The sequence below is a fragment of the Eschrichtius robustus genome, chromosome 20, assembly GCF_028021215.1.
Source record: "Eschrichtius robustus isolate mEscRob2 chromosome 20, mEscRob2.pri, whole genome shotgun sequence".
NCBI classification, from domain to species: Eukaryota; Metazoa; Chordata; class Mammalia; order Artiodactyla; family Eschrichtiidae; genus Eschrichtius; species Eschrichtius robustus.
Genome location: NC_090843.1, coordinates 18,775,429 through 18,801,988, shown reverse-complemented (window position 1 = coordinate 18,801,988; position 26,560 = coordinate 18,775,429). Strand labels below are relative to the sequence as shown.

The following is a 26,560-nucleotide window of genomic DNA, read 5'->3' as shown; positions in this document are numbered from 1 at the left end:
AAGAGAAATTTGAAATAATATAACGGAGGACCTGATCAAGTCAGGGGTTAGAGAAGCCTTGCTTCTCTAGTTCAGAGCAAGAGACATTTACATTGAGATCTGAATAAGTCGGCCTCAGTGAGGAGAGGGGGATGGGGTAGGGAAAGACCTCCCAGCAGTTAAAAAGGCATGTTCAAGAACCTTGGGAGAGGAAGGAGTGAAGGAATTGTCTGCAGGTGGAAGGTCAGTGTGGCTGGGGTTGGCAAGGGGAGAAGAGCTGGGTCTAGAGAGGCTTTTTAGGCCCAGTAAAACGTTTGTCTACTAAGCCCAAGTACAGTGCTAGGTAGTGGGGATTCAGAAATGAGAGGCAATTCCTGCCCCGAGAAACTCACTGTGTAGTGACTGAAAGGAATGAGGGCACAAGGAATAGACAAGAAGTAAAATTTAAGTTCTACTTTCAAGGAGCATGGTTTATATCTTTGTGGCAATAAGCATGTGGCAAATAAAGATTTATTCTTATTAAATTTACTGCTGTGCCTGCTCATCTGAACTGCAGTTACCTGCTGGAATGGCTTCAGAGGATGTTTGCATATCATTTTTGAAATATGGGGAATGTCTGAGACTAAAGAACCAGTGGAAATCCATTGCTTAATATCCTTAGAGCAAACTAGGTAAAATCCAACTTTTCAGCAGTTATTCTCAAGGGTGTGTATGGAAAAAAAGAACATTAAAAAAAAAAAAAAAGTAGCCTTAACTATTTTAAGAACTTCCACCCAATGCTAGCACAATTGTATTTTAGGTTGGCTCTTGTTCCAGTGGCCACGAACTTCTCGGCATTACTCCAGCTTTCTCTTTGTGAGGATTTACTGATACAAGAGATATGACTACACATTCTTTGTGATTTGTAGTGTAGAGTATTAGATAAACTGCTTGTTTTCACTATGATTACAAAAAAAGATACAATCAATTGTGAACACCTTTGGGATCCTAAAGATAATTAATAGCATCCGATGATCTGACAGCTGCAAACAAATTTTTCTTAATCCAGAATCTCCCAGATCTTCAAAAATATTGGAATTGCTCAAGAAAAATATTTCTGAAATTAAAAAGAAAATTAGGACATGTAAATTAAGTGTACCGGGCTGGCTTGGGACATTGTTACAAACACCCAACATCTTTTTTCCACCTAGTATCTCAAGAAAGCGAATATTTTAATAAAATATTCCCGATAACAATATTCTTCGAAGAGCTAGTCTTTTAGTAAAGAGAGCTGGGGATTTAAATTTGCAAACTGCTTAAAAGCCAAAACGAAAGTGCCAATTTTCGCAGAGAAGCCGAACACTACACACTGACAAACTCCATACCCAGGACCGAGAAGTCTGAGACAATCGAGAGAGAAGGAAGGGTGGGGAGAATCTCGCGAGTAGCAACGTATTAACCATTTTTCGCGATATTTGGTGCCCAGCCCTTTTCCTCTCTCTCGCAGGATCACGGTTAATCTCGCGATCTTTCGGAAGTTCTGTTGGGGAAGATGGCGGCGGCCGCGAGCACCCTTCTCTTCTTGCCGCCGGGGACTTCAGACTGAGCCTTCCCGGGAAGAGTGGGGACTGCAGGCGCCCTGCGTCCCGGGAGCCCGAACCAACTTGGTTCCTCTGTTAGTGGTGAGGAGGGGCATATCCTCTTGTGTAGACCTCAGGCCCTTCCCGCTGTCAGGATGAAGGCTCAGGGGGAAACCGAGGGTGAGTGACTGAGGGGAAAAGCAGGGGGCGGGACACAGCTGGGGGAGCCAATCTCTGAGAGGAACTGGGGGGCAGATGCTTCCGCGAGGGCCACTCTCCCGAGGGCTCAGAGTCTAGGAGGCGGGATGTGTGTGAGTTTTAGATTCTGACTGCTTTCCTTGGTGATGGAGAGCTTTGACTTTGGGGAGATGGGGGCTCCCAACTTCTGTTAAGGTTTCCTGCTTAGCTAGGGGCAATCATTTGGGCCTCAGGGAATTTTTAGCCTAAAGGGATGGGAGACGTGGCGGGTGAATGTAAAACTTGCTCCTTCCAGAAGAGAAGTGTGAATGATGACAGAAAAACAATAATACAGCGCTGTATGTCAAAGGACTGGAGAATGTTTTCGCGTGAATGAAAAGATTAGGTACTTAAGGTATTAAAAGCCAGCAGTTCTCAAGAATGTCACAGTGTTCACATCTTGTGCTATTGTATATTCTAAAAATGCGTTGAATTTCAATCAATGTCTGAACTAATTCAGAACTGCTGAAAAACAACTTTTCTGTGTAACCTTATGTAGATTCTCTGAAGTTCCACTTTCCAGTTTAAATGCTTCCTTAGCATTTTGGACATAGTTCTGTTGATACAGCTCACTATTATTTACTTGTCTTCTCCAATGTGCTCTGAGCTATGTAGATCAGGATCTTGCCTTTCTCATCATTATATAGTCCCTGGCACATAATAGTTGCTCAAAAATGTTTCATTAGAGCATTTTTGTAAAGATATTTATCATCAGGCTTCTTAAGGGAAAGAAGGGGGGATGTGTTTTGAAGGGGAGGAAGAAAAAAGGTATACTTCTTGGTGCAGAGGAATGACAAGTGTAAAATGGAAACTCGATGAGGCAGTTTTGTCTAGTTTGCTCACTGCTGTATCTCCAGCATGTAAAATAGTGCCTGAGTGAATGAGTCCTGAAAGTGGGAATTGTCAAACATTTCTCCAGAACTAAAAATTGGCTGAAACAAACCAAAAAACAGTTTTCCAGAAGATGAAGGCATTGGAGGGAGGAGTTGAATCTTGATTTAGATGTCACTATCTCAACTCAGATTGCTGACATTCTATTCATCTTTCAATGGCACCTTTTCTGTAACATCCCCACAACTAATTACAAACTTTTCCTCCTTTGAATTTCAATAGTAATGTGTCTCTGTTTTTAAGAACAAATCTCATTTTGCTTTGTGTGATGGTTATTTTCACATTAACTTATCCACACCCCCTCACAGGTGTCATCTCAGGCATGTATTTTTGCACTGCTGGTGGTCTCCAGCACAGGTCCTTGCTCATGCTAAGCAGTTACAAGAATTACAGGAGTGTTGGAGGGTGTAGGAGGTTCCTTTACACACTATCCAGGAGCCATTCTTTTCTGCCTTTCTCTTAACTTTGCTGGAAACTCATCCTTTAGTCATTGACATCGTCCATGTTCATATAGTTTGAGTTCAAATAGGAAAAATCTTAATGGCAAATAAAGCCTGTTTTCTTGATAATACTTATAAATCGATCTCTTAAAATTATGTGAAAAAATTAAGAAAGTCTGTATTTTCACTTTGAAAACGAACTAACCGTAGTTAGGCCATGTTCAAATGTATGCTCTGCACATATCATATAAGGGATTTCACGCATATCATGAAATTATTTTGTCACTAAATGGTAGTCTTGATCCTTAAACAGGATTAGAGATGGTTCTTTTTTTGGTTCTCATTAAGTTTGAATAGAAAGCAGTCCCCTTCTATGGTGTTCGTTAGACTAGACCCACAATTGTGTGTGTCTTCCTGTCATTAAAAACGAATTCTTCATATGTTTTGAAGTAAATCATATTGGAAAAGATTTTAACTGAGTTCTTACCAGGATGAAGTATGGGAGTTTTGTTTGCAAGAAAAACTGTGGAAGGTCTTGAAAGAAGAGTTGCTAATGATGTTTTCTGATTTATATCTTAGAGTCGGAAAAGCTGAGTAAGATGAGTTCTCTCTTGGAACGGCTCCATGCAAAATTTAACCAAAATAGACCTTGGAGTGAAACCATTAAGCTTGTGCGTCAAGTCATGGTGAGGATTGTGGTGAAGTGGATAAAGTGTTGTGCTTAGATAATTATTTAATAAGCTAAGCTCCCTGTGTAGACTTTTTCTAACTAGTTATTATGGTGTGTCTTCAGTTTTATTTCTCATAAAATCGTAAGCACATGGTGGCTTTCAACTTTTAAGAGTCTACCTAAGAAGGAGGTATATTTATAAAATTGTGTTAATCGTGAGTTATAATACACTGGGGTACTTTAGGCAAAGTGCTAAGAAATACACCTGATAGGGAGTTCCCTGGTGGCCTAGTGGTTAGGATTCCTGGCTTTCACTACTGTGGCCCAGGTTCAATCCCTGGTCGGGGAACTGAGATTCCACAAGCACCACAGTGCCGCCAAAAAAAAAAGATACACATGACAGACAGGCTGATATAGACATTTATTTTTCACTTCCTGTCAAGCTCCTTGATTCTAATGTGTTAATACTGTCACTGTATCTATTTTGCTAGTTGAGTTTGCAGTTCATTTTTAATTAACTTCACCTGTTTACTCTGTGGCCCTCTTTCTCTACAGTACTACTTCTCCTTTCTGAGTCATTCACCAGTATGGGGAGCCCTTAGTTAGGTGGAATACAGGGAGTGGGGTGAGGGTAGAGGCTGGATGTTAAAAGTTCATCCATATGATTCCAGTGGTAGTAAAATGTTACAGGAGTACTTTACTTTTATGACTTGACCTGGGCAATGGTTATATGGATGTGTTCACTTTGTAATAATTCACGATCTCTTCACTTCAGGTTCATATACTTTTCTGTATACATGTTACACTTCAGTGAAAGTACCCCTCTACCAAACCTTACACCGGGTCCAGAGTAAGTTCAGTTTAGTAGATTTATTAGAGCTTAAAATGATCATATCAGTATATAGCCTAGGAAAAAAACTGAATTTGCTGTCAGAAAACCTGTATTTTAGTCTTGACTCCAGTACTTCTACCTACGCGACCTTGGACAAATTATTTGTTCTTTCTGACCCTCAGTTTCCTCATCTGGAAAGTAGAGACACACAACACCAGTTTGCTTTTTCACACAGTTTTGCTGTAGGGATCAAATGAGATAATGGACACCAAAGTGTCATGCTGCTAAAAGATTTCCGTAACTAAGTTCTACAGATATCTTCTGGCTCAGGATTGTGTGCATAAAAAAGGTTTTTTGTTTTTTTTTAGAAGTCTTAAAGAATGGCAATTTTTCCAGTCTGGGAATTCAGAGGTTGTCATTTTTATACTATAAGGCAGCCATATTCTAGTTTGAAATATGGTCTATAAGTGATATTGTCATTAGGGAGACATTATGACATAGAGGGATTCCAGGTGGCTACTAAGACCCTCTTTTGGGTTACCAGTTCTTGGTTTGGTCACCATAGCTTCCATCGTCTACTTCTCACTTTTGCAGATTCAGAAACCTACTTTTATTGGTATGTAAAAGATTTTGAAGAGTTTTCAACAGCTGACATACTAACAAAATCTCAGTAGATTAACATGGAAATCAGAATGCCAGTTTATTAATTTACAGCAGAGTGTTTGTCTTTCCAGCTACCAAAGTACTGGTATCCATTGTCCTTGCAATGGACAAGGTCCTTGTATATTCAAGGTACAAAGGGAGCTAGATTATTAATTAGTCAGATATTTGTGAGGGTGGAATTAAGAGCAAAGAGAGATGGATTTAGGGCGTGGAAAAGTCTGAAAAACTATCCTTGTGTCATAGAACTGTTCATACTTCTGGGGACTAGAATGTTGTGCGAAGAGAAACTTCCTCCCTGGATATGTTTAGAAAAACTATGCTAAATTTTTTGCTCTTTGGCTTTTTCTGGACTATGTATCCTGTTTCTTAGAGTCAATCTAGTTTGACTAAGGTCTGGCTGTATTTCTTAGATTACATGCATATCACCTTATTAGATTTGGGAATTGTCCCATCTGAACCACCCCATTTAACTTATTGAATCTTAGGATGTAGTCACTTCTACAGGAGGCTGATCTCATTTTGATTCTTCCTAATTTTTCCCTGAAAGTTATCTTATTTTAGATCTGGAAATACCTTTGGAATAGGCTTTTTTTTTTTTTTGGCCATGCATGTGGGATCTTAGTTCCCCGACCAGGGATAGAACCCACGTCCCCTGGGTTGGAAGTGCAGAGTCTTAACCACTGGACTGCCAGGGAAGTCCTAGATCTGGAAATACCTTTTTCTACTTTCATGGATATGGATATGCCTGTATCCATGTATATTAACCTTTCCTTTTTTGGATGGATGGACAAACAGTTAAAAATCTATAGATTATCTAGAATATATAGAAAATATAGAGTATATAGACTATACCATAATATATAGACTATCCTGAAATGTTATTTCTAGGATAATGTGTATGTTTACCCAAAACACTATTGGCTTTGTTAGCTTTTACCTGAAATGTTTTCCTTCTTAATACAGGAGAAGAGGGTTGTGATGAGTTCTGGAGGGCACCAACATTTGGTCAGCTGTTTGGAGACGCTGCAGAAAGCTCTCAAAGGTTTGTAAACATCTTTGAAATATGCTAATTTCTTAAAAGCCCCCCAGTTTAGGAAAGACTATTTTATACTTACACTAGAAATATAAATTGAGATAGGTCAACATTCTATGCTAGATGTTGTTCTTGCTTTCATTATGGAGTTGAGATGAGCTCTTACCTGAACTTTTGAAACATTTATTTTTTATCCCATTTTGGAGGTAGGTAGAAACTCAAAAGATAATTGATGGAGGGTAGCTATAAGATTGCAGATAGCAGGGGAAAGTTTTTTTTTTTTTCCCTTCACATGTTCTCTCCTAATTAACTCAATAAGAAGATGGACTTTTTGACTCTAAGAGATTTTTACAGTGTTTATAAAGAATGTTTTCAGGAAAGCAAACATAAAATTCAAATCATGAGCTTGATTATTCAAGCTTATAATTACTACTTCTGTTTTTGAAGGAAAATGAAAGTAAAAACAGATTTTACTCTGATTATCACAAATGAACCTAATTCAGCTGAATATTGTTTTTTTTTTAATTGTGGTAAAATGTATATAACAAAATTTACCATTTTAACCTTTCTTTTATTTTAATAAATTTATTCATTTACTTATTTTTGGCCGCACTGGCTCTTCGTTGCTGCGTGTGGGCTTTCTCCAGTTGCGGCGAGCGGGGGCCACTCTTCGTCGCAGTGCGCAGGCTTCTCATTGCGGTGGCTTCTCTTGTTGCGGAGCACAGGCTCCAGGCGCGCGGGCTTCAGTAGTTGTGGCTTGCAGGCTCTAGAGCACAGGCTCAGTAGTTCTGGCGCACGGGCTTAGCTGCTCCGCGGCATGTGGGATCCTCCGGGACCAGGGATGGAACCCGTGTCCCCTGCATTGGCAGGCGGATTCCCAATCACTGCGCCACCAGGGAAGTCCCATTTTAACCGTTTTTAATTGTACAGTTCAGTGGCATTAAGTGCATTCACATTGTTGTGTAACCACCACCACCATCCTTCTCCAGAACTTTTTCATCTTCCCAACTGAAACTCTGAACACATTAAACGGTAACTTGTCATTTCCCCTCTTCCCAACTCCTGGTAGCCACCATTCTATATTCTGACTCTAACAATTTGACTACTCTAGATACTCCTATAAGTGTAATCATACAGTATTTGTTCTTTTGTGATTGGCTTATTTCACTTAGCATAATATCTTCAAGTTTCGTCCATTTTATAGCATGTATCAGAATTTCCTTCCTTTTTAAGAAAGCTGAATAATACTTTATTGTATGTAAACAAAATAACATTTTGTTTATACATTCATTCATTGATGGACACTCAGGTTGTTTCTATCTTTTGGCTATTGTAAATAATGCCACTATGAACATAGAATATTTGTTTCTATGCTGGTTTTGATGTTAATCTTCCTTATTCTAGCATTAGCAGATAAATGTGTCTTTTTTTTTTTTTTTAGCCGCGCCGAGCGGCATGTAGGATCTTAGATCCCCGACCAGCAATTGAACCCGCGACCCCTTCAGTGGAAGCGCGTAGTCTTAACCACTGGACCTCCAGGGAAGTCCCTAAGTGTGTCTTCTTTAAATTAAAGATAACTTGTCCCAAATGAGTAATGAAAAAGAGAGGAGAAAGGTCCAATCATTTTTTTCAAATCTTTTTTGATCCTTATTACTGCTTAGGCCACAGCTAAGCCTTACCAAAGAACTTTATGCACATTATAAGCATTTGAACTATTGAATGTGTTTCTGGCTTTGGAAGGATAGATACACTCTCAGGATGTTTCTGGCTCTGAAGAATACAATTTATTTGGAACATCTTTTGTGATTTCCTTTTTTCACCCTTTTGTAGTAACGTCTTTACCAGCAATGACTGACCGTTTGGAGTCTATAGCAAGACAGAATGGGTAAGTAGTGTATCTGTAGGCAGAAATGTTTAACTTAGTATTGACTTTGGGTGGCTTTATTTATGTCTTCTATTAATTTTTGTTTTGATTTGTTCCTGCTAGACTGGGCTCTCATCTCAGTGCCAGTGGCACTGAATGTTACATCACGTCAGATATGTTCTATGTGGAAGTGCAGTTAGATCCTGCAGGACAGCTTTGTGATGTAAAAGTGGCTCACCATGGGGAGAATCCTGTGGTATGTGTTGTTGATATTTCACTGGAATCTGTGGGGTTTACTTAGGGACATTAATTTTAAAAGGAATTGTTGGGGTTTGAAATAGCTTGGGTTTAGGTTTTTTTCATGAGCCACTATAGAGATGATGTGATGGGCTACAACATCAGTAGCTGTAGAGTGGAATTTAGTATAATCTGGGTCCATCTCTGACATCATCCAGAGGCTTTGACAAAAGGAAACACCAGAGGAACCCTTTCCATTTCATATCAACAAACATGAGCCGCAATTGAACAATAGGTTCTGGGGATACAAATAATTTCAAGTTCCTACCTCAAAGAACTTATAATCAAGAAGGACAGATAATCTTGTACATAACTAATGTCTCTGAAAAACCTTGTAATAGAGAGGAATGTAAAATGTGTATAACCAGACAGTTGAATATGGATTCCAAGGATGGCTTTAAAGAGAGGTCCTAATGTTTTAAACAAGCAGCTGAAAGTTGATTCCTTTATAAGCTATTTCATATATATTTAATCTTTAATTTCCTGACCCAACCCATGGTTTACCAAGTAGGAGAAGATATTTTTGATATCTTAATATAAGAACCTTCTATAGTTTTAATGTTTTTGTTATAAAGCATGTGTTATTAATAAAAGAGAAAAACTTTTGATGTCTTCAAGTAGTTTAAAGTTTTAACATAATTTCTTTAATTTCAGAGCTGTCCAGAGCTTGTACAGCAGCTAAGGTGAGCAGATGACATTTATATTCCCTGATATTGGCAGACAGTGCTATTCTTTTTTTTTTTTAATTTAAAAAAAAATTTTTGGCTGTGTTGGGTCCTTGTTGCTGCGTGCGGGCTTTCTCTAGTTGCGGTGAGCGGGGGTACTCTTGTTGCGGTGCGCGGGCTTCTATTGCGGTGGCTTCTCTTGTTGTGGAGCACGGGGTCTAGGCGCGCAGGCTTCAGTAGTTGTGGCATGCATTCTCAGTAGTTGTGGCGCACGGGCTTAGTTGCTTTGCGGCATGTGGGATCTTCCTGGACCAGGGCTCGAACCTGTGTCCCCTGCATTGGCAGGCGGATTCTTAACCACTGCACCACCGGGGAAGCCCGACAGTGCTATTCTTTATAGCTAAGTTTTGAGGATGGTCAGAAGTTACTTTCCTGAGGAACAAATTTATTTTCTTGGGTCAAGATTTTTCATAGTCTGTACTTGTTCACTTTCAGAATTGACTTAGCTTGATTTTTTTTTACCCTATTCCGTCTATCCCAGGGTTTTTCAACCTTGACGGTATTGAAATTTGGGTTGGAAAATTCTTTGCTGTAGGGGGCTGCCCAGTTCATTGTTGGATGTTTAACAGCATCCCTGGTCTCTCCCAACTAGTTGCTAGTAATATCTCCTGAATTATGATAATCAAAAATATCTCCAGATATTGTCAGGTGTCCTCTGGAGGGCAAAATCACTCCTGGTTGAGAACTACTGAGCTAACCTTAGGAATTCTGTGTGGAACAAAAATAAATAGAACCTAATTATTGAATCAGAGAAAGCTTGAGAAAATTGAGTCTATACCATGAAAAGAACTTTTTTTCACTTCAACTTTGAGAAAAATTGTTTTATATTTAAGGTATATGGGTCCCATTATAGTAAAGTGATAGGCTTGAAGACAGTCTCTTTTAGTAATTGATGTTTTTTGCCATTGGCTTATCTTTTCTCTTTGAATTGAGTGGAAATTTTCATGCTTAAATTTAAACCCAGAATTAACTCTCTGGGAATTTGAGAAAGTCATTACGTCAATTTTATGTTTTAAATTATAGTGAAGTTATCAGATATCACATGGAGGAGTCTTAGAAAGGGTGTTAATATTGAGGAAATAAGTTTTACACTCAGTCTTCTCAATGATCAGTTTAATGTCCTTATAGCCAAATACACCAGATTTGAACGAGCTTTGAAAAATTGCAGTGCAACATAAAAAAATAACATTTTATGATTTCATTAACTCAATAAGTCTAGCAAAGGTGTATTACCAGAATAGTCCAGGAAAAAAATATTTCTGGCTCTAATGTGGAGTAAGAGACCATACCAATTTATGAACTGATGGTGTTCTAAAGTTAATTTGTAGGCATGTTTGAAAGTGGGAACCTTAGGAAGAATATTAGTCTTTACCTGGTTTTGTTTTTTTTTTAATTTATTTATTTTTGGCTGCATTGGGTCTTCGTTGCTGCGTGTGGCTTTCTCTAGTTGCGGCAAGCGGGGGCTACTCTTCCGTGTGGTGTGCGGGCTTCTCGTTGCGATGGCTTCTCTTGTTGTGGAGCACGGGCTCTAGGCGCGCAGGCTTCAGTAGTTGTGGCGCGTGGGCTCAGTAGTTGTGGCTCGCGGGATCTAGAGTTCAGGCTCAGTAGTTGTGGTGCAAGGGCTTAGTTGCTCTGCTGCATGTGGGATCTTCCCGAACCAGGGCTCAAACCCATGTCCCCTGCATTGGCAGGTGGATTCTTAACCACTGCACCACCAGGGAAGTCCTACCTGGTATTTTTGATCACTTTGTATAGATGGTAATTTTAAGGTAGGGAATATATTTTGCTGCTGCTCTTGCTTCCTTTTAATGTCTTCATGGCACTTTGGGCAGTAAGTGTTCAATAAATGCCTGACCAAGTATCTGACATTGTCAGAGCAGTACAGCTTTCAAGAGACATTTTTTTTGTTTTTAAGTTTGAAAAAAGATGTAGAGAGTTAGAATTGTTGAGTTATGTTGGATTCCTGCTCACAAAAGCTTATTTGACTAAGAATCCATGCCTGAATATTAGTTTCTAGGAAGCCAGGGGTTCATGGTAGTAGTTACTTTTTCCTGGGGTAAAGCTAGTCATAGGAACATTTTGGAATATGTGGTTTGCCTCCACAGTACCCATTCTCCTTTTCCTTAGGTCTCCCATCTCTCTCCTAGTGTTCATTTTCCTTCTTTGCTCTTATGTTGCCGTATACATGAAAAGTGTTCTATCTGTATGCATGAAGTGTTCTATCTTCCCAATTTATTTATTTCCATTTTCTCTCCAAAAGTTCTTTTTCCTCATGACATCCAATCATCTCAGTTACAAATTAAGAGGAGAAGAAGTGATTTACTTAAACCAAGTCTCATTACTTAAGAGGGAATTACTATATGAGTTATCAGGTCTTTTTGACTATCTTTTATACTGCTTATTAGCACCTCCTCCAGAAAAATGGGGCAGAGAAAGGAATACGTTGCATTTTCTTTTCCTACTTTTGACTGATTCTAGAAAACTTTTGGGGAAAAAGAGTAAAGCAAATTATTAAGATTAGTTTTATATAGCCATGATTTTTGGCACTTTGCTGATAAGATTGAATAGTAATTGTATGTTTTATTCTCTTCCCTCTCCCCTGAACTTCTTATAGGGAAAAAAATTTTGATGAATTTTCTAAGCACCTTAAGGGTCTTGTTAATCTTTATAACCTTCCAGGGGACAAGTAAGTATTTTTATTTTTTTGCTTTTTTTGGAAAAATTAGTATAAATCTATAAACCATTTTGTACTTAGAAATTTGCCAAGTCTTCTGCCCTAGCTCATTTGTGATTTCTACTCATACTGACAAATGTATAGCTCAGCTTCCAACTTAATGTCTTTTAAAGGTATTTTAAATAAACAAATATCTGCATTAATGGATTGTAGTGCTAGAAGATAATCCTTGAGATGTCTTCAACATACTGATTTCTAGGCTGAAAGAAATTGTTATGGAACTGGGTTGCCACTTTTATTTTTAACCTACCTGGGATTCTGTATACCTGCTTGGCTCTTTTAAGTAGAGATAAAAATTAGCTTTGGTAGATCAGTAATGATTTTTTTTTTTAACATTTTAAAGTTTTATTTTGTTTTTTAAATAGATATCTTAGTTGCCTCTAAGGTAGACTTGCTCTCTAGGCTTTCATGTTTGTGTATATATGTATATTTGTCAACTATTTAATTCTTGTTTTCTTTATTTACTTTCTAGCAAACTGAAGACTAAAATGTACTTGGCTCTCCAATCCTTAGAACAGGATCTATCTAAAATGGCAGTTATGTATTGGTAAGACTGGCTAAAGTGTCAATTCTGTTTGACCTTGTTCTTAAAGTTTTTCATCTATGGGGTTACTAGGCTCTTATTTTTTTTAATATATATTATAGATGTATGTTACTATGCATCTATGTTTTACCTGTATTGTACATCTTGTCCATATCCTTTCACTTCCCAAGTGATTGCATTCCATTTTCTGAGTATCAGTATCCCTAAGTTGTTGGTTGGTATTCCTTAGGTTTTATCAGAAGATTGTCAAACCTGGCCTCCCTTCTGATAAATAATAGTATAGTTGTAATTTTTGTTCACCATATTACATACTGATGTATTCTTAGAAATAATCCCTTCACTTTGAAGTTGAAATACAATTGTTAAATGCCCAAGTACAAGATAGAGTCATTGGGATAGAATTATAAGATGTTTAAGAGCTGAACTCATTATCACATTGTACACTAATACCTTCAGGGCTTAAATATAAGCAAACATAGATCATTTGTCTTGCAGGAAAGCAACCAATGCTGGTCCCTTGGATAAGATTCTTCATGGAAGTGTTGGCTATCTCACTCCAAGAAGTGGGGGTATGTGATTCTATTTTGCCTGTTTAGAAAAGTGTCTCATTTTAGTTGAGGGGTTATTACTTACAATTTCACCTTGGGTTTATAAGCAGAAGGTGAAAATTACCAGTCATTTGTGTTTCTGTTTTTTTTAATTGAAATATAGTTGATTTACAATGTTGTATTAGTTTCTGGTATAGAGCAAAGTGATTCAGTTATATATATATATATATATATTTTTTTTTTTTTTCTTTTGCACATTCTTTTCCGTAAGTTTATTACGAGATATTATGTATGGTTCCCTATGCTTTACAGTAGGACACTGTTGTTTATTTTATTTATAGTAGTTTGTATATGCCAATTCCAAACTACTAATTTATCCCTCTCTCATTTGTGTATTTTTTTAATGGTTTCTAAGGTGTCAACACCTGCCCTCCCCTAGTTTTTTTTTTTTTAAATTGTGAAGTAAATTGTTGCTGCTAGAATCAATATTTATGCTTCTGTCATATTTCATAAGCTGCTTTGGATCATTAGTCCTCATATCTGAAACTATTTTCTTGTATATAGGTTTATAGGAACGGGAATGTTTTTCTTTATTTGTAATTTACCTGATAAAAAAGTACTGATAAGTTTTATTTTGCATAGGTCATTTAATGAACTTGAAGTATTATGCCTCTCCTTCTGACCTGCTGGATGATAAGACTACATCCCCTATCATTTTGCATGAGAATAATGGTAAGACTTTCACTGTAAAGTAACTGAAGGTTTTGCTCAGTGTTTAAAGAATATTTTCAAAAATTTGAATGCCCAGGCCTGCCTGTACTTTCTGGTTTGCTACTCCCAAATAAATTTGCCATCCCTACCAAAGTTTTCCATTTCTACCAGAGTTTGCATCTGATACATCCACATACACTCCTACAGATATACATATCTATATGTACACATACATACATAATAATAAAAGCTTAATAATTCCTTTTGAATAAGTAAGTGAGTAAATGAAAAAATGTAAACCATCTGACTTGAAATAATCCCCTTTAATCATTACTTTAAAGGTAAAGAAATTAGCCAACTTACTAAAGAACTAAAATAATGGATCTTACTTTGAATTTGCACTTTTTTTTTTTTTTTGGCCGTGCAGCACGGCTTGATGGATCTTAGACCAGGGATTGAACCCGTGCCCTTGGCAGTGAAAGCCCGAAGTCCTAACAACTGGACCACCAGGGAATTCCCTATATTTGGACGTTAATAGACTAAAACATAATGAGAAATGGCCTAATACCTCATTTGGTCCCCTTTTAACTTCAGTCATTGACTATCCTATAATCATAATTCTACTTGAATGCTTTCTGAAGTTGGAGAAAATAAGTAAATATTGGTAATGAGCCTTTACAATTTTTTTTTCCTTGGACTGCATTGTTTCCTATATTTTGTTTTATTTACTGACAGAAATATTGCTTGGTTAGAAAGATAACTTGTAGCATTTCTAAGTTATATAGGTATTATAGTATCTGACAAACAAATTAGGGCTGACAGATTATACAGAAGTTAGCTTTTTTTTTTTAATGTTAAGATGCTTATAATTTTTTTTTATTTCTTTTTTTAAAAAATAAATTTATTTATTTATTTGCTTTTATTTTTGGCTGTGTTTGGTCTTCACTGCTGTGTGCAGGCATTGTCTAGTTGCGGCGAGCTGGGGCCACTCTTCGTTGTGCTGTGTGGGCTTCTCATTGTCATGGCTTCTCTTGTTGCGGAGCACGGGCTCTAGGCGCACGGGCTTCAGTAGTTGTGGCACGTGAGCTCAGTAGTTGTGGCTCGCAGGCTCTAGAGCACAGGCTCAGTAGTTGGGGCGCATGGGCTTAGTTGCTCCGCAGCATGTGGGATCTTCCAGGGCCAGGGATCGAACCCGTGTCCCCTGCATTGGCAGGTGGATTCTTAACCACTGCGCCACCAGGGAAACGCAAGATCCTTATAATTCATGTTACTTTGGAGAATACCATTTTTCTTTCCTTTTCTCAGTTCCTCGATCTTTGGGCATGAATGCATCAGTGACAATCGAAGGAACATCTGCTATGTATAAACTCCCAATTGCACCATTAATTATGGGGTCACATCCAGTTGACAACAAATGGTAAGTTAAATATAATTCTAGGATAGCAATGTCCATTTATTTCAACCTTAAGCCCAGTAAGAAACAGGTATTACTTTGACTTGGCTCTTCCCCCACTTGACTTTCTAGAGATGGGCTTTTTGTTTTACCCATTTAATTTCTCTTTTCAATATTTGCATGTTCCTCTTTGAAGTCTGCTCATAGAACACATTCTTATCCTGAGAGAGAAAGAAGAGAACCGTGCTAGTTGCACTGGTTTAATGATTGCTCTATGGGATTTTCCTATGGGACTTTATGTTGATTTAGAGCTATGCTGGAGTAATAACTAGAGAAGGTGCCTCAGGATAGATGTTTGATAAGATACTCTAGGGTTAACAAACAGGATATTTTGGAATTGGGGGAAAGAAGTTCAAAGAGTGAACTTTTGATAGGTTTTGTGAGTAGGTGGTTATATCATACAGACATGTCTAAGAATGAGTGTTTAGATTTTTCATTTTCACATCAATTCAAAATCCCAATCCTCTACCCTTTTTTTTTTTTTTTTGAAGGACTCCCTCCTTCTCCTCAATCACCAGTGCCAACAGTGTTGATCTTCCTGCCTGTTTCTTCTTGAAATTTCCCCAGCCAATCCCAGTATCTAGAGCATTTGTTCAGAAACTTCAGAACTGCACAGGTGAGTTTTAAGAAGCATCAGGAGCTAATAATTGTTATAAAAGTGAAAAGCAAACTTCACATTCAGATTATCTTAGACCTCTTTCAGTCTTGGCCTCAAAAAACCACTGATGGGTATAGATGTCATGGTGCTTTTGCTTATTAGTAAGTACTTTTTGAATAAATGGGTGAATGAAGTAGAACTCATGAAGGGAAAACTGAGCTGTCGACGTTTTCATCTTACTGTGATCATTGTATTGATCTTTGTTTTTCTAGGAATTCCACTGTTTGAAACCCAACCAACTTATGTACCCCTTTATGAACTGATCACTCAATTTGAGCTGTCAAAGGACCCTGACCCTATACCTTTGAATCACAACATGCGATTTTATGCTGTAAGTAAGGCCCTATGAATTGTTGTAGATTATGTTTGGACCCAAGATCAGAATCTTCCTTTTATAGGATAACTGAGGTCAGATGATGTTCTTTTGGACCGCTGGATCATGTCCTATTTCCTCAGTCAGGCAGGAAATTACAGAAATCTCTGAAACATACTGAAGAAAGAGCAGGAGCTTCCAAGTCAGGAAACAACGTACATTTCATTGTTGAAATTTCAGGTGAAAGTCTCTTAATGGTATTCTGAACTTTTACAAGCATATAAGTAGGTATTAAGAGTTCTTGCTGTTTAATTCTTTCAAGTGCCATGAGTTTATAATCTGCAAAGTATTTAACAGAGAAGAAAGTACTGGAATGAATAAATTAAGGAGCGTTTTAAAACCACATCTGGACTTGAATTTATTTGAATGTTTGACAATAGTCTGGATTAAGTAATAGTTCCCAAATTCTGGCTCTGTTATAACTATATAGGGCGTTATTAAAAATATAGATTTTGCACTTGTGGTCCAGGGACCTCTTTTATACAGATTTCTGAGGTAATTTTTATGTTAGCTAGATTAGGAAACCACTAGCAGAACATTTACAAAGAAGGGGTCTTTTCAGCCAAGCGAGTGTGTGGCATTTTAACATTAGCTGACCAAAGAACTGTGGAGCTTTAATATTCAGCAAGAAATTGCTGATTTTTGAGGAGTAGGTTTTTTTTAAGGATAGTTTGTGGTTGGAGTACAGTGGGTGAGTAAATAGCATTTGTTTCCTTTGTTCTTTTTGCCCAGGCTCTTCCAGGTCAGCAGCACTGCTATTTCCTCAACAAGGATGCTCCTCTTCCAGATGGTAGAAGTCTACAGGGAACCCTTGTTAGCAAAATCACCTTTCAGCACCCTGGCCGGGTTCCTCTTATCCTGAATCTGATCAGACACCAAGTGGCCTATAACACCCTAATTGGAAGCTGTGTCAAAAGAACTATTCTGAAAGAAGGTACTGCCTTTCCTTTTGATATACTTACTGGTAAATGGAAACTGACTACTCTAGTAGTTCTCTAATTTTGTGGCCCATCATATCACCTGTGGAGCTTTTAAAACTACATATATTTGGTTTTCATACCCAAATGAACTTAATGTGGGAGAAGTTGGGAATCTAGTTCAAGCTCCATGAATAATTTTGATGGAACCAGTCTGTAAATTGGCATTTGGAAACCACTGGATTTTTTTGCAATGGACTTACTCTTTTTCTGCATGCAGCAATATAACTGGGTACCTCAGGGCCTGAACCTTGCAGCAGCTATATAAGGTAGAATTCGGGATTCTGCAGGAAGAGAGGAGTTCTTGATATCTCGATTTTAGGTTGTTAGGACAGTGGTTCCCACGTTTGAGTCCTGAGTATATTTCCTCTCCCCATTCTTTGGAGAACTTAATCATATAGCTTAAAAAAGGATGAGACCTGTGCCCTTCTCTTTTTTCTCCCAGGATGCTGGAATGCTGATGTTTTTCAAACAGTTTGCTATTAGAAATCTTGATAAGAATTTTGGCTGCTCTAGTTAACCATAGCTAATTTTTTACTTTAGTTGTAAAGCACTTCAGTGATAGAGCTGTATCAGCGCAAATGGTAGGCAAGAAGAAATGGAAGGTAAATCAGGAGATATCTTTTATGGAAATAAGAATTGCTTTAGAAATGAGAAATTTTAGAAAGTTGGAGTAATGACACAGAGCATGTGCAAGTGTCCTTATGACCCTTCTGTTTCATATATTTCAATCCTAGGAGAATATTCCACATAGCTTCACGGTATTTAAAAATGAGTTTTTGTGAGATAGTTATGAAGTTAGTCCTACAGAGATTTATGCTTTTTCCCAAGAAAGTATATAATCCTTGTCTCTGGGCTGTCAGCCTGTTTGGCTTAGAAACCAATGATAATAGTTATATATAAGTGTATTTGGCATAAATATATCATTTTAGATTGTAGCCCCTACATCTGTGCTTACCAAACTATGGAGTGTATAGCTAACAGCTGTATACTGGTAGAAGGCAGGGTTTATGGTAGTGGTTCTAATGTCCGCTTATCAAATAGAATGAGAAACTCCTCTTGGCCACATTTATTTTCAGAATTCACTTTCAAGGCAGGGTCTTTATATCTGCCAAGGACTTTATCAGTTGGGATTAAGTGCCTTCATTTTAGAAAACTGAAGTTTAGTTACTTATTTGTTTTGGAGTATTTGTAACATATACTGGTAGATTCCTTGGAATCTGATACCTTTAGTCACCTGTGGGTGACATAGTAGGTTTTGTGTATTAAAAAAATGTGTGGGATTTAGTTTCCAATGCGGGAGAGAAAATTTCATAGTTAATAATTACCATTTACATGTCTCAAATCTTTTATTTGGTTGATTATTTTATGATCCTTTTCTTTGCCTTTTAGATTCTCCTGGGCTCCTCCAATTTGAAGTGTGTCCCCTCTCAGAATCCCGTTTCAGCGTATCTTTTCAGCACCCTGTGAATGACTCCCTGGTGTGTGGTGAGTTATGTGGGTGGCTAGCACCTCTCTCAGGGCAGCAGTTTGGTCCCTTTATCTTTTTTTTGAAAAGTCAGAAACTGAAGCTGAATCTATCTTAAATGCCTCCTATATATTTTTTCTTTCAGTGGTAATGGATGTGCAGGACTCAACACATGTGAGCTGTAAACTCTACAAGGGGCTGTCAGATGCACTCATCTGCACAGATGACTTCATTGCCAAAGTTGTTCAAAGGTAGCACTGGCCCTTTTCCATCAGAGTCCCATTAAGAGGTGTATAAGGAATGTTGTTTTCAGTATTAGAGTGAATTGGAAATTTAGTAGGAAAGCATTTAGTCACTGCTTTGAATTCACCCTTCTCTGCTTTTGGATCAGAAGCAATGTGAGCTTTTTGGTTTTATAAATCTCATTATGAGAGTAATCGGAAGTAAGGTAGGTAACTTCAGGCCCCACATTAGGGTTCTTTTATGAGGGAGAGAGCTGAAATAAGATGTAGATCTTTTTCCACTTTTTCCTCTGTGTCATTTTTTTTTAAAACACATATAATGCGTCAAATGGCAGTATGTGGGAAGATCCTTAAGCCAGTCAGCTTCCCATAATTTCAAGATTTTTTTGGAGTAGGTAGCAGTGGTCTGTTTAGTAAATAAATTTTATTGGAACACAATAAAACATAGCTGTAAGTGAACACATCTGTTCATTTACATATTGTTTATGGTGGCTTTTGAGCTAAGATGGCAGAGTAGTTGGACAGAAACCATATGATCTTTGAAAGTCTAAAACATTACTATCTGGTCCTTTAAGAAAGGTTGCTGACATATTTTAGAGCAAAATATTTTCAAACATGTTTATAAACATAAATTTATCTGTAACATAAAAAGTGCTTTGCTTTAAAATTAAAACGATTTCCTGCCAGTGGTAGCACTTTTCACAGCATAGCTTTGGGGTGATCTAAGCCATTAAAGTTTAGAACTTGATGGGTCAAGAGGTTTTTCTAATGGTTCATCAATTAAGATAAATTATATATATCATTAATCACATGTAAAGCCCAAAAGGAGGGCATTTTCTTACTGAGTTCATTATTACCAGTTTTATTTTAGTTCAGTATGATGTCTAATTATTTGGATTCTTGTTTATGGTTGGTTTATTTGGTGGCACTTCAAAAGAGGTTGATGATTGCCTCTGGTCCAGATTCTTTTTTTTTTTTTTTTTGGGCTGCGCTGTGCAGCTTGCGGGATCTCACTTCCCCAACTAGGGATCGAATCCGTGCCCCCTGCAGTGGAAGCATGGAGTCCTAACCACTGGACCGCCAGGGAATTCCTTCCAGATTCTTTTTTAATTTTTTTTTGGCTGCGTTGGGTCTTCCTCGCTGCGCGCAGACTCTCTCTAGTTGCAGTGAGTGGGGGCCACTCTTCGTTGCGGTGTGTGGGCTTCTCATTGCGGTGGCTTCTCCTGTTGCGGAGCATGGGCTCTAGGTGCGCGGGCTTCAGTAGTTGTGGCACACGGGCTCCAGAGCACAGGCTCGGTAGTTGTGGCACAGGGGCTTAGTTGCTCTGTGACATGTGGGATCTTCCCGGACCAGGGCTCGAACCCGTGTCCCCTGCATTGGCAGGCGGATTCTTAACCACTGCACCACCAGGGAAGCCCCCAGATTCTTTTTAGAATGAGTTTACCCAAAGCTCTGGCATTTCATAGAACTGCTCCTGCCTTGCTGGTTATTTGCCTTGCCTGAAAGCTGCTTATTGTAAACCTTTTGGCATATGTAAGTCTCAGGCAAAATTAAAGCCTGTTTTCCCAAATAAAAAGTTGGTTTCATTAGCAGCTAGTGCAGTATTAACTTTGTTTTTTCCATCTTATTTTACAGATGTATGTCCATCCCTGTGACGATGAGGGCTATTCGGAGGAAAGCTGAAACCATTCAGGCCGACACTCCAGCACTGTCCCTCATTGCAGAGACAGTTGAAGACATGGTGAAAAAGAACCTGCCCCCGGCTAGCAGCCCAGGGTATGGCATGACCACAGGCAACAACCCAATGAGTGGTACCACTACACCAACCAACACCTTTCCGGGGGGTCCCATTACCACCTTGTTTAATATGAGCATGAGCATCAAAGATCGGCATGAGTCGGTGGGCCATGGGGAGGACTTCAGCAAGGTATCTCAGAACCCAATTCTTACCAGTTTGTTGCAAATCACAGGGAACGGGGGGTCTACCATTGGCTCGAGTCCGACCCCTCCTCATCACACGCCGCCACCTGTCTCTTCGATGGCCGGCAACACCAAGAACCACCCGATGCTCATGAACCTTCTTAAAGATAATCCTGCCCAGGATTTCTCAACCCTTTATGGAAGCAGCCCTTTAGAAAGGCAGAACTCCTCTTCCGGCTCACCCCGGATGGAAATGTGCTCGGGAAGCAACAAGGCAAAGAAGAAGAAGTCATCAAGATTACCACCTGACAAACCCAAGCACCAGACTGAAGATGACTTTCAGAGGGAGCTATTTTCAATGGATGTTGACTCACAGAACCCTATCTTTGATGTCAACATGACAGCTGACACGCTGGATACGCCACACATCACTCCAGCTCCAAGCCAGTGTAGCACTCCCCCAACAACTTACCCACAACCAGTACCTCATCCCCAGTCCAGTATTCAAAGGATGGTCCGACTATCCAGTTCAGACAGCATTGGCCCGGATGTAACTGATATCCTTTCAGACATTGCAGAAGAAGCTTCTAAGCTTCCCAGCACTAGTGACGATTGTCCACCCATTGGCACCCCTGTTCGAGATTCTTCAAGCTCTGGGCATTCTCAGAGTGCCCTCTTTGACCCTGATGTCTTTCAAGCCAATAATAATGAAAATCCATACACTGATCCAGCTGACCTTATTGCAGATGCTGCTGGAAGCCCCAGTAGTGACTCTCCTACCAATCATTTTTTTCCTGATGGAGTAGATTTCAATCCTGATTTGTTGAACAGCCAGAGCCAAAGTGGTTTTGGAGAAGAATATTTTGATGAAAGCAGCCAAAGTGGAGACAATGATGATTTCAAAGGATTTACATCTCAGGCACTAAATACTTTGGGGGTGCCAATGCTTGGAGGTGATAATGGGGAGACTAAGTTTAAAGGCAATAGCCAAGCTGACACAGTTGATTTCAGTATAATAGCAGTGGCTGGTAAGGCTTTGGGTCCTACAGATCTTGTGGAGCATCACAGTGGTAGCCAGAGTCCTTTATTGACCACTGGGGACTTAGGGAAAGAAAAGACTCAAAAGAGAGTAAAGGAAGGCAATGGCACCAGTAACAGTAGTCTATCAGGGCCAGGATTAGACAGCAAACCAGGGAAGCGCAGTCGAACCCCTTCTAACGATGGCAAAAGCAAAGATAAGCCTCCAAAACGGAAGAAGGCAGACACTGAGGGAAAGTCTCCATCTCACAGTTCTTCTAACCGACCTTTCACCCCACCTACTAGTACAGGTGGATCCAAATCTCCAGGCAGTTCAGGAAGATCTCAGACTCCCCCAGGTGTTGCCACACCACCCATTCCCAAAATCACTATTCAGATTCCTAAGGGAACTGTGATGGTGGGCAAGCCCTCCTCTCACAGTCAGTATACCAGCAGTGGTTCTGTGTCTTCCTCAGGAAGTAAAAGCCACCATAGCCATTCTTCCTCGTCTTCTGCTTCCAACTCGGGCAAGATGAAAAGCAGTAAATCAGAAGGTTCATCAAGTTCCAAGTTAAGTAGCAGTATATATTCTAGCCAGGGGTCTTCGGGATCTAGCCAGTCCAAAAATTCATCCCAGTCTGGGGGGAAGCCTGGCTCCTCTCCTATTACCAAGCATGGACTGAGCAGTGGCTCCAGCAGCACCAAGATGAAACCTCAAGGGAAGCCATCATCACTTATGAATCCTTCTTTGAGTAAACCAAACATATCCCCTTCCCATTCAAGGCCACCTGGAGGCTCTGATAAGCTTGCCTCTCCAATGAAGCCTGTTCCTGGGACTCCCCCATCCTCTAAAGCCAAGTCTCCTATCAGTTCAGGTTCTGGTGGTTCTCACATGTCTGGAACTAGTTCAAGCACTGGCATGAAGTCATCTTCAGGGTTAGGATCTTCAGGCTCATTGTCTCAGAAAACTCCCCCATTATCTAACTCTTGTACAGCATCTTCCTCTTCCTTTTCCTCAAGTGGCTCTTCCATGTCATCCTCTCAGAACCAGCATGGGAGTTCCAAAGGGAAATCTCCCAGCAGAAATAAGAAGCCGTCCTTAACAGCTGTCATAGATAAACTGAAGCATGGGGTTGTCACCAGTGGCCCTGGGGGTGAAGACCCAATGGACGGCCAGATGGGGGTGAGCACAAATTCTAGCCATGCTGTGTCCTCCAAACATAACATGTCAGGAGGAGAGTTCCAGGGCAAGCGTGAGAAAAGTGATAAAGACAAATCAAAGGTTTCCACCTTGGGGGGCTCGGTGGATTCATCTAAGAAGACCTCAGAGTCAAAAAATGTGGGGAGCACGGGTGTGGCAAAAATTATCATCAGCAAGCATGATGGGGGATCCCCCAGCATTAAAGCCAAAGTGACTTTGCAGAAACCTGGGGAAAGTAGTGGAGAAGGGCTGAGGCCTCAGATGGCCTCTTCCAAAAACTATGGCTCTCCACTCATCAGTGGTTCCACTCCAAAGCACGAGCGTGGCTCTCCCAGTCATAGTAAGTCACCAGCATATACCCCCCAGAATCTGGACAGTGAGAGTGAGTCAGGCTCCTCCATAGCAGAGAAGTCTTACCAGAACAGTCCCAGCTCAGATGATGGCATCCGACCTCTTCCAGAGTACAGCACAGAGAAGCATAAGAAGCACAAAAAAGAAAAGAAGAAAGTAAAAGACAAAGATAGGGACCGGGACCGGGACAAAGACCGAGACAAGAAAAAATCTCATAGCATCAAGCCAGAGAGTTGGTCTAAATCACCCATCTCTTCAGACCAGTCCTTGTCTATGACAAGTAACACAATCTTATCTACAGACAGGCCCTCAAGGCTCAGCCCTGACTTTATGATTGGGGAGGAAGATGATGATCTTATGGATGTGGCCCTGATTGGCAACTAGGAACCTTACTTTTTAAAGCAAAAACCATGGCCAGAGAAAAACTAAGTGTATAGGCAAATCACCGTAAGGAGTGAGACAGGTCTGATTTTGTGTTTTAAGAATCTTAAATGGCATGGCTTTGACACCAAGTGGGGTGAATTTAGAAAGGCATAGCCAGACCCTACTAAAGAGACCATAGGGTTTGATTCTGGTTACCACGAATCACTTGTTCCTTTGCCAGAAAAAAAAAAAAAAAGTTAAAATACTTGCTTATGAAAGGGAGGGGGTGGGAAGGGCTTAGGGAGAGGGAAGGGTGGGAAACAGTTTTGTGGGAAATATTCATATATATTTTTTCTCCCTTTTTCCATTTTTAGGCCATGTTTTAAACACATTTTAGTGCATGTATTTGAAGGGCTGGGCAGAAAATGAAAAAGCAATACATTCCTTGATGCATTTGCATGAAGGTTGTTCACCTTTGTTTGGGTAGTTGTCCATTTGAGGCGTGGGCAAATGAAGGACTTTGGTCATTTTGGACACTTAAGTAATGTTTGGTGTCTGTTTCTTAGGAGTGATTGGGGAGGGAAGATGATTTTAGCTATTTATTTGTAATATTTCAATCCTTTATCTGTTTGCTTTTATACAGTGTTTTTTTCTAATTCTATGAGGTTCAGGGTTCAAGATGATGGGAGGTGGAAGAACGAGGCTTATTTGGTGGTAGGGAGCTTGCAGCTTGTGCTGGTCCTGCAGTCTCAAGCTGAGGCAGATTAGTCCGAGTCCACCTTCGGAGTTAAGTAGAAAACCAAAATGGTATTTTTGTTTTAGGAGGTTTTTCATAGGGTTCAGACATCATAGGAATATTAATAGTTATCTTTCTGTGGAGGTATTGATTTATAGTTTCTTTTTCCTTTAAAGAAAGCTGGGCTGGCTTTTTGGGATGTAAACGTGTTTTCAGATGCAGTGAGGTTTAAAAGTGGGACAGCCTCCCTGATCCAGTGGCATGAAAACCAGTACAGAATTAATAGTTCTCCTATTTCTACAATGTGCCAAAAGTCCACATCCCAGCATTTTGTTTGTAGGAGAACTGATGCCATTCCTGAGAGCTGGGCTCCTTGTTTCCCTTCATCACAAGGATAAGGAGTCCAGACTTTAATTATTCCATTGTATGCTCCCTTAGATAAAACAGTAAAAAATTTGCAGCCATAGTTCACTTAAAACAGTTTCAAGCTCACTTGAAGTAATGGGGGCCTGGAATGCTAGGTGGGTATGAAGATAAACCCTTGCTACTATGTAGCAACACAATTGGACCTTTTTGGAGGAACAGGTCTGAGTCTGGATTCTGGGGGACATCAATAAGAAGCCCTTCTCATAAATATAGAAATCCAGGAGACCATTTGAGTGCAACACAAGTTCTCAGTATTTGGAGGGTCCTCTCAAAATTCTGCGGCCTTACTTTGATTTTGACACCTGCACTGTGCCATTCCTGATGATTCCATTCAGGTTCTGTTGTCAGCAGGATGGGGCATGATCCCCAGCACAACTCTTCTGGATTAAAAAAAAAAAAAAAAAGCCAGGTGATTCATTTGTGTGTGTGTGTGTGTGTGTGTGTATGTATGTGTGTGTGATAAATGGAGTGACTTCCATCAGGTATTGAAGATTTCTATATTCATCCCTTTCTGCAGGTTGGAGTTAGCGTAGAGTTGGAAAATCAGCTTTGGCTTTCTTTCCTGACTGTCTCTGATTTCCTTTAGTGTTCTCCCTTTTCTGGTCATCAGCTCACAACAACTCTGCCACTTTTGTGTCCCAAGGTAATAAGAAGTAGGAAACGAAACATTGCAAAGTGGAGCAAGAAAAGTTATCGGTTACCGTATCAGAGTCAAATGTCTTGGGTGACACTAAGGAGGACATGGGCAAGGTGATACCAGAGTGCTTTATCTTGTGATGCTGATACAGTAGCAGCCTCTCAGACATACAACCAGGTTGGATTTCTCACCTAGTTTTGAATCCTATCCCATTGGTTTCTGCAGGGAAAAAAAAAAAAAAATGGTTTTTAAGCTTGTCTGGGTGGGGAAAATCTTATGGGGAGTGTACTGCATAGTATCAGGGGCTCAGCTCCCCCAAGCAGAGCCAACAAATACCAAAATGAGTAAACTGGGAAGCTTTTTCTCTCTTTCTGTCTTCATCCCAGATCAAAGAATCCCGAGTTAGGATCTGGATGAAGGATAAGCCCCTGACTTGTCGATGGGCACACCCCACACACTGACCCAGCATCTGAACTTGCTTAACAGGGAGCCGGGGCTAAACTGCTTCACCCTGCCTGAGAACCAGGGAGCACTGCATTTCTCCACAGGGTGGAGGAGAAGAGGCAGAATAAACCAAGCCTGGGACACCTCCCTCCTGTCTAGGTGTACTCATTCTCCTGTTTCAAAAGACGGCAAGGACATGAAGTCAACTTCTACCTATCTTCTGCTGCTGGAGTCTTTATGTATTCTTAGTTTGACCTGATTCCTCTTCTGTCTTTTGGCTTCATGTTAGGGGTTCTTGGTCAAAACCTGCTCTGATGTACATGAAGATTCCAGGTTCAAAAATCAATTTCTTTTAAAACAAGTATTTGTGGGGGGGGGGCGGTGGGAATGAAGCAGGATATAATTGCCAAAACTAGGCTTGAGGTTGGTGGCTCTTGGAAGGATTTTCCTTAAGGCCTAGGTCTGAAAATTTAGGGCAGCACTATTATGAATTCTCAAAAGAAACCTTCCAGGGAGCCAGTGAGTCATAGTATCCAGATGAGTCACTTAAAGCAGATGCCAGTATAG

At 39.8% G+C, this 26,560-nt stretch overlaps 1 protein-coding gene across 4 annotated transcripts; it reads left to right on the top strand.

Moving 5' to 3' along the window:
* Window positions 1-1,497: 1,497 nt before the first annotated feature.
* On the top strand, window positions 1,498-24,027 carry MED1 (mediator complex subunit 1). 4 transcript variants are annotated; one of them, XM_068529672.1, is made up of 17 exons: window positions 1,498-1,640; window positions 3,686-3,792; window positions 6,235-6,313; window positions 8,135-8,189; window positions 8,292-8,424; window positions 9,120-9,148; window positions 11,805-11,876; window positions 12,397-12,471; window positions 12,964-13,037; window positions 13,659-13,748; window positions 15,033-15,144; window positions 15,672-15,796; window positions 16,051-16,169; window positions 16,944-17,145; window positions 18,581-18,676; window positions 18,802-18,907; window positions 20,534-24,027. In XM_068529672.1, the coding sequence occupies exons 2-17, from the start codon at window positions 3,706-3,708 to the stop codon at window positions 23,769-23,771; spliced, it is 4,692 nt and encodes a 1,563-aa protein (XP_068385773.1). In that variant the 5' UTR covers window positions 1,498-1,640; window positions 3,686-3,705; the 3' UTR covers window positions 23,772-24,027. The 4 variants fall into 4 exon arrangements, with proteins under 4 accessions (XP_068385773.1, XP_068385772.1, XP_068385774.1 ...); XM_068529671.1 differs by having other exon boundaries at window positions 1,498-1,718; XM_068529673.1 differs by lacking the exon at window positions 3,686-3,792 and having other exon boundaries at window positions 1,498-1,718.
* Window positions 24,028-26,560: the final 2,533 nt, after the last annotated feature.

Excerpts from the sequence above, each read along its gene's own strand:
- MED1 (XM_068529671.1), top strand. The coding sequence starts at position 1,694 with ATGAAGGCTCAGGGGGAAACCGAGG. Across the intron at positions 12,472-12,963 it reads AAAATGGCAGTTATGTATTG|GAAAGCAACCAATGCTGGTC; the intron begins GTAAGACTGGCT and ends TTTGTCTTGCAG. Across the intron at positions 15,145-15,671 it reads CATCCAGTTGACAACAAATG|GACTCCCTCCTTCTCCTCAA; the intron begins GTAAGTTAAATA and ends TTTTTTTTGAAG.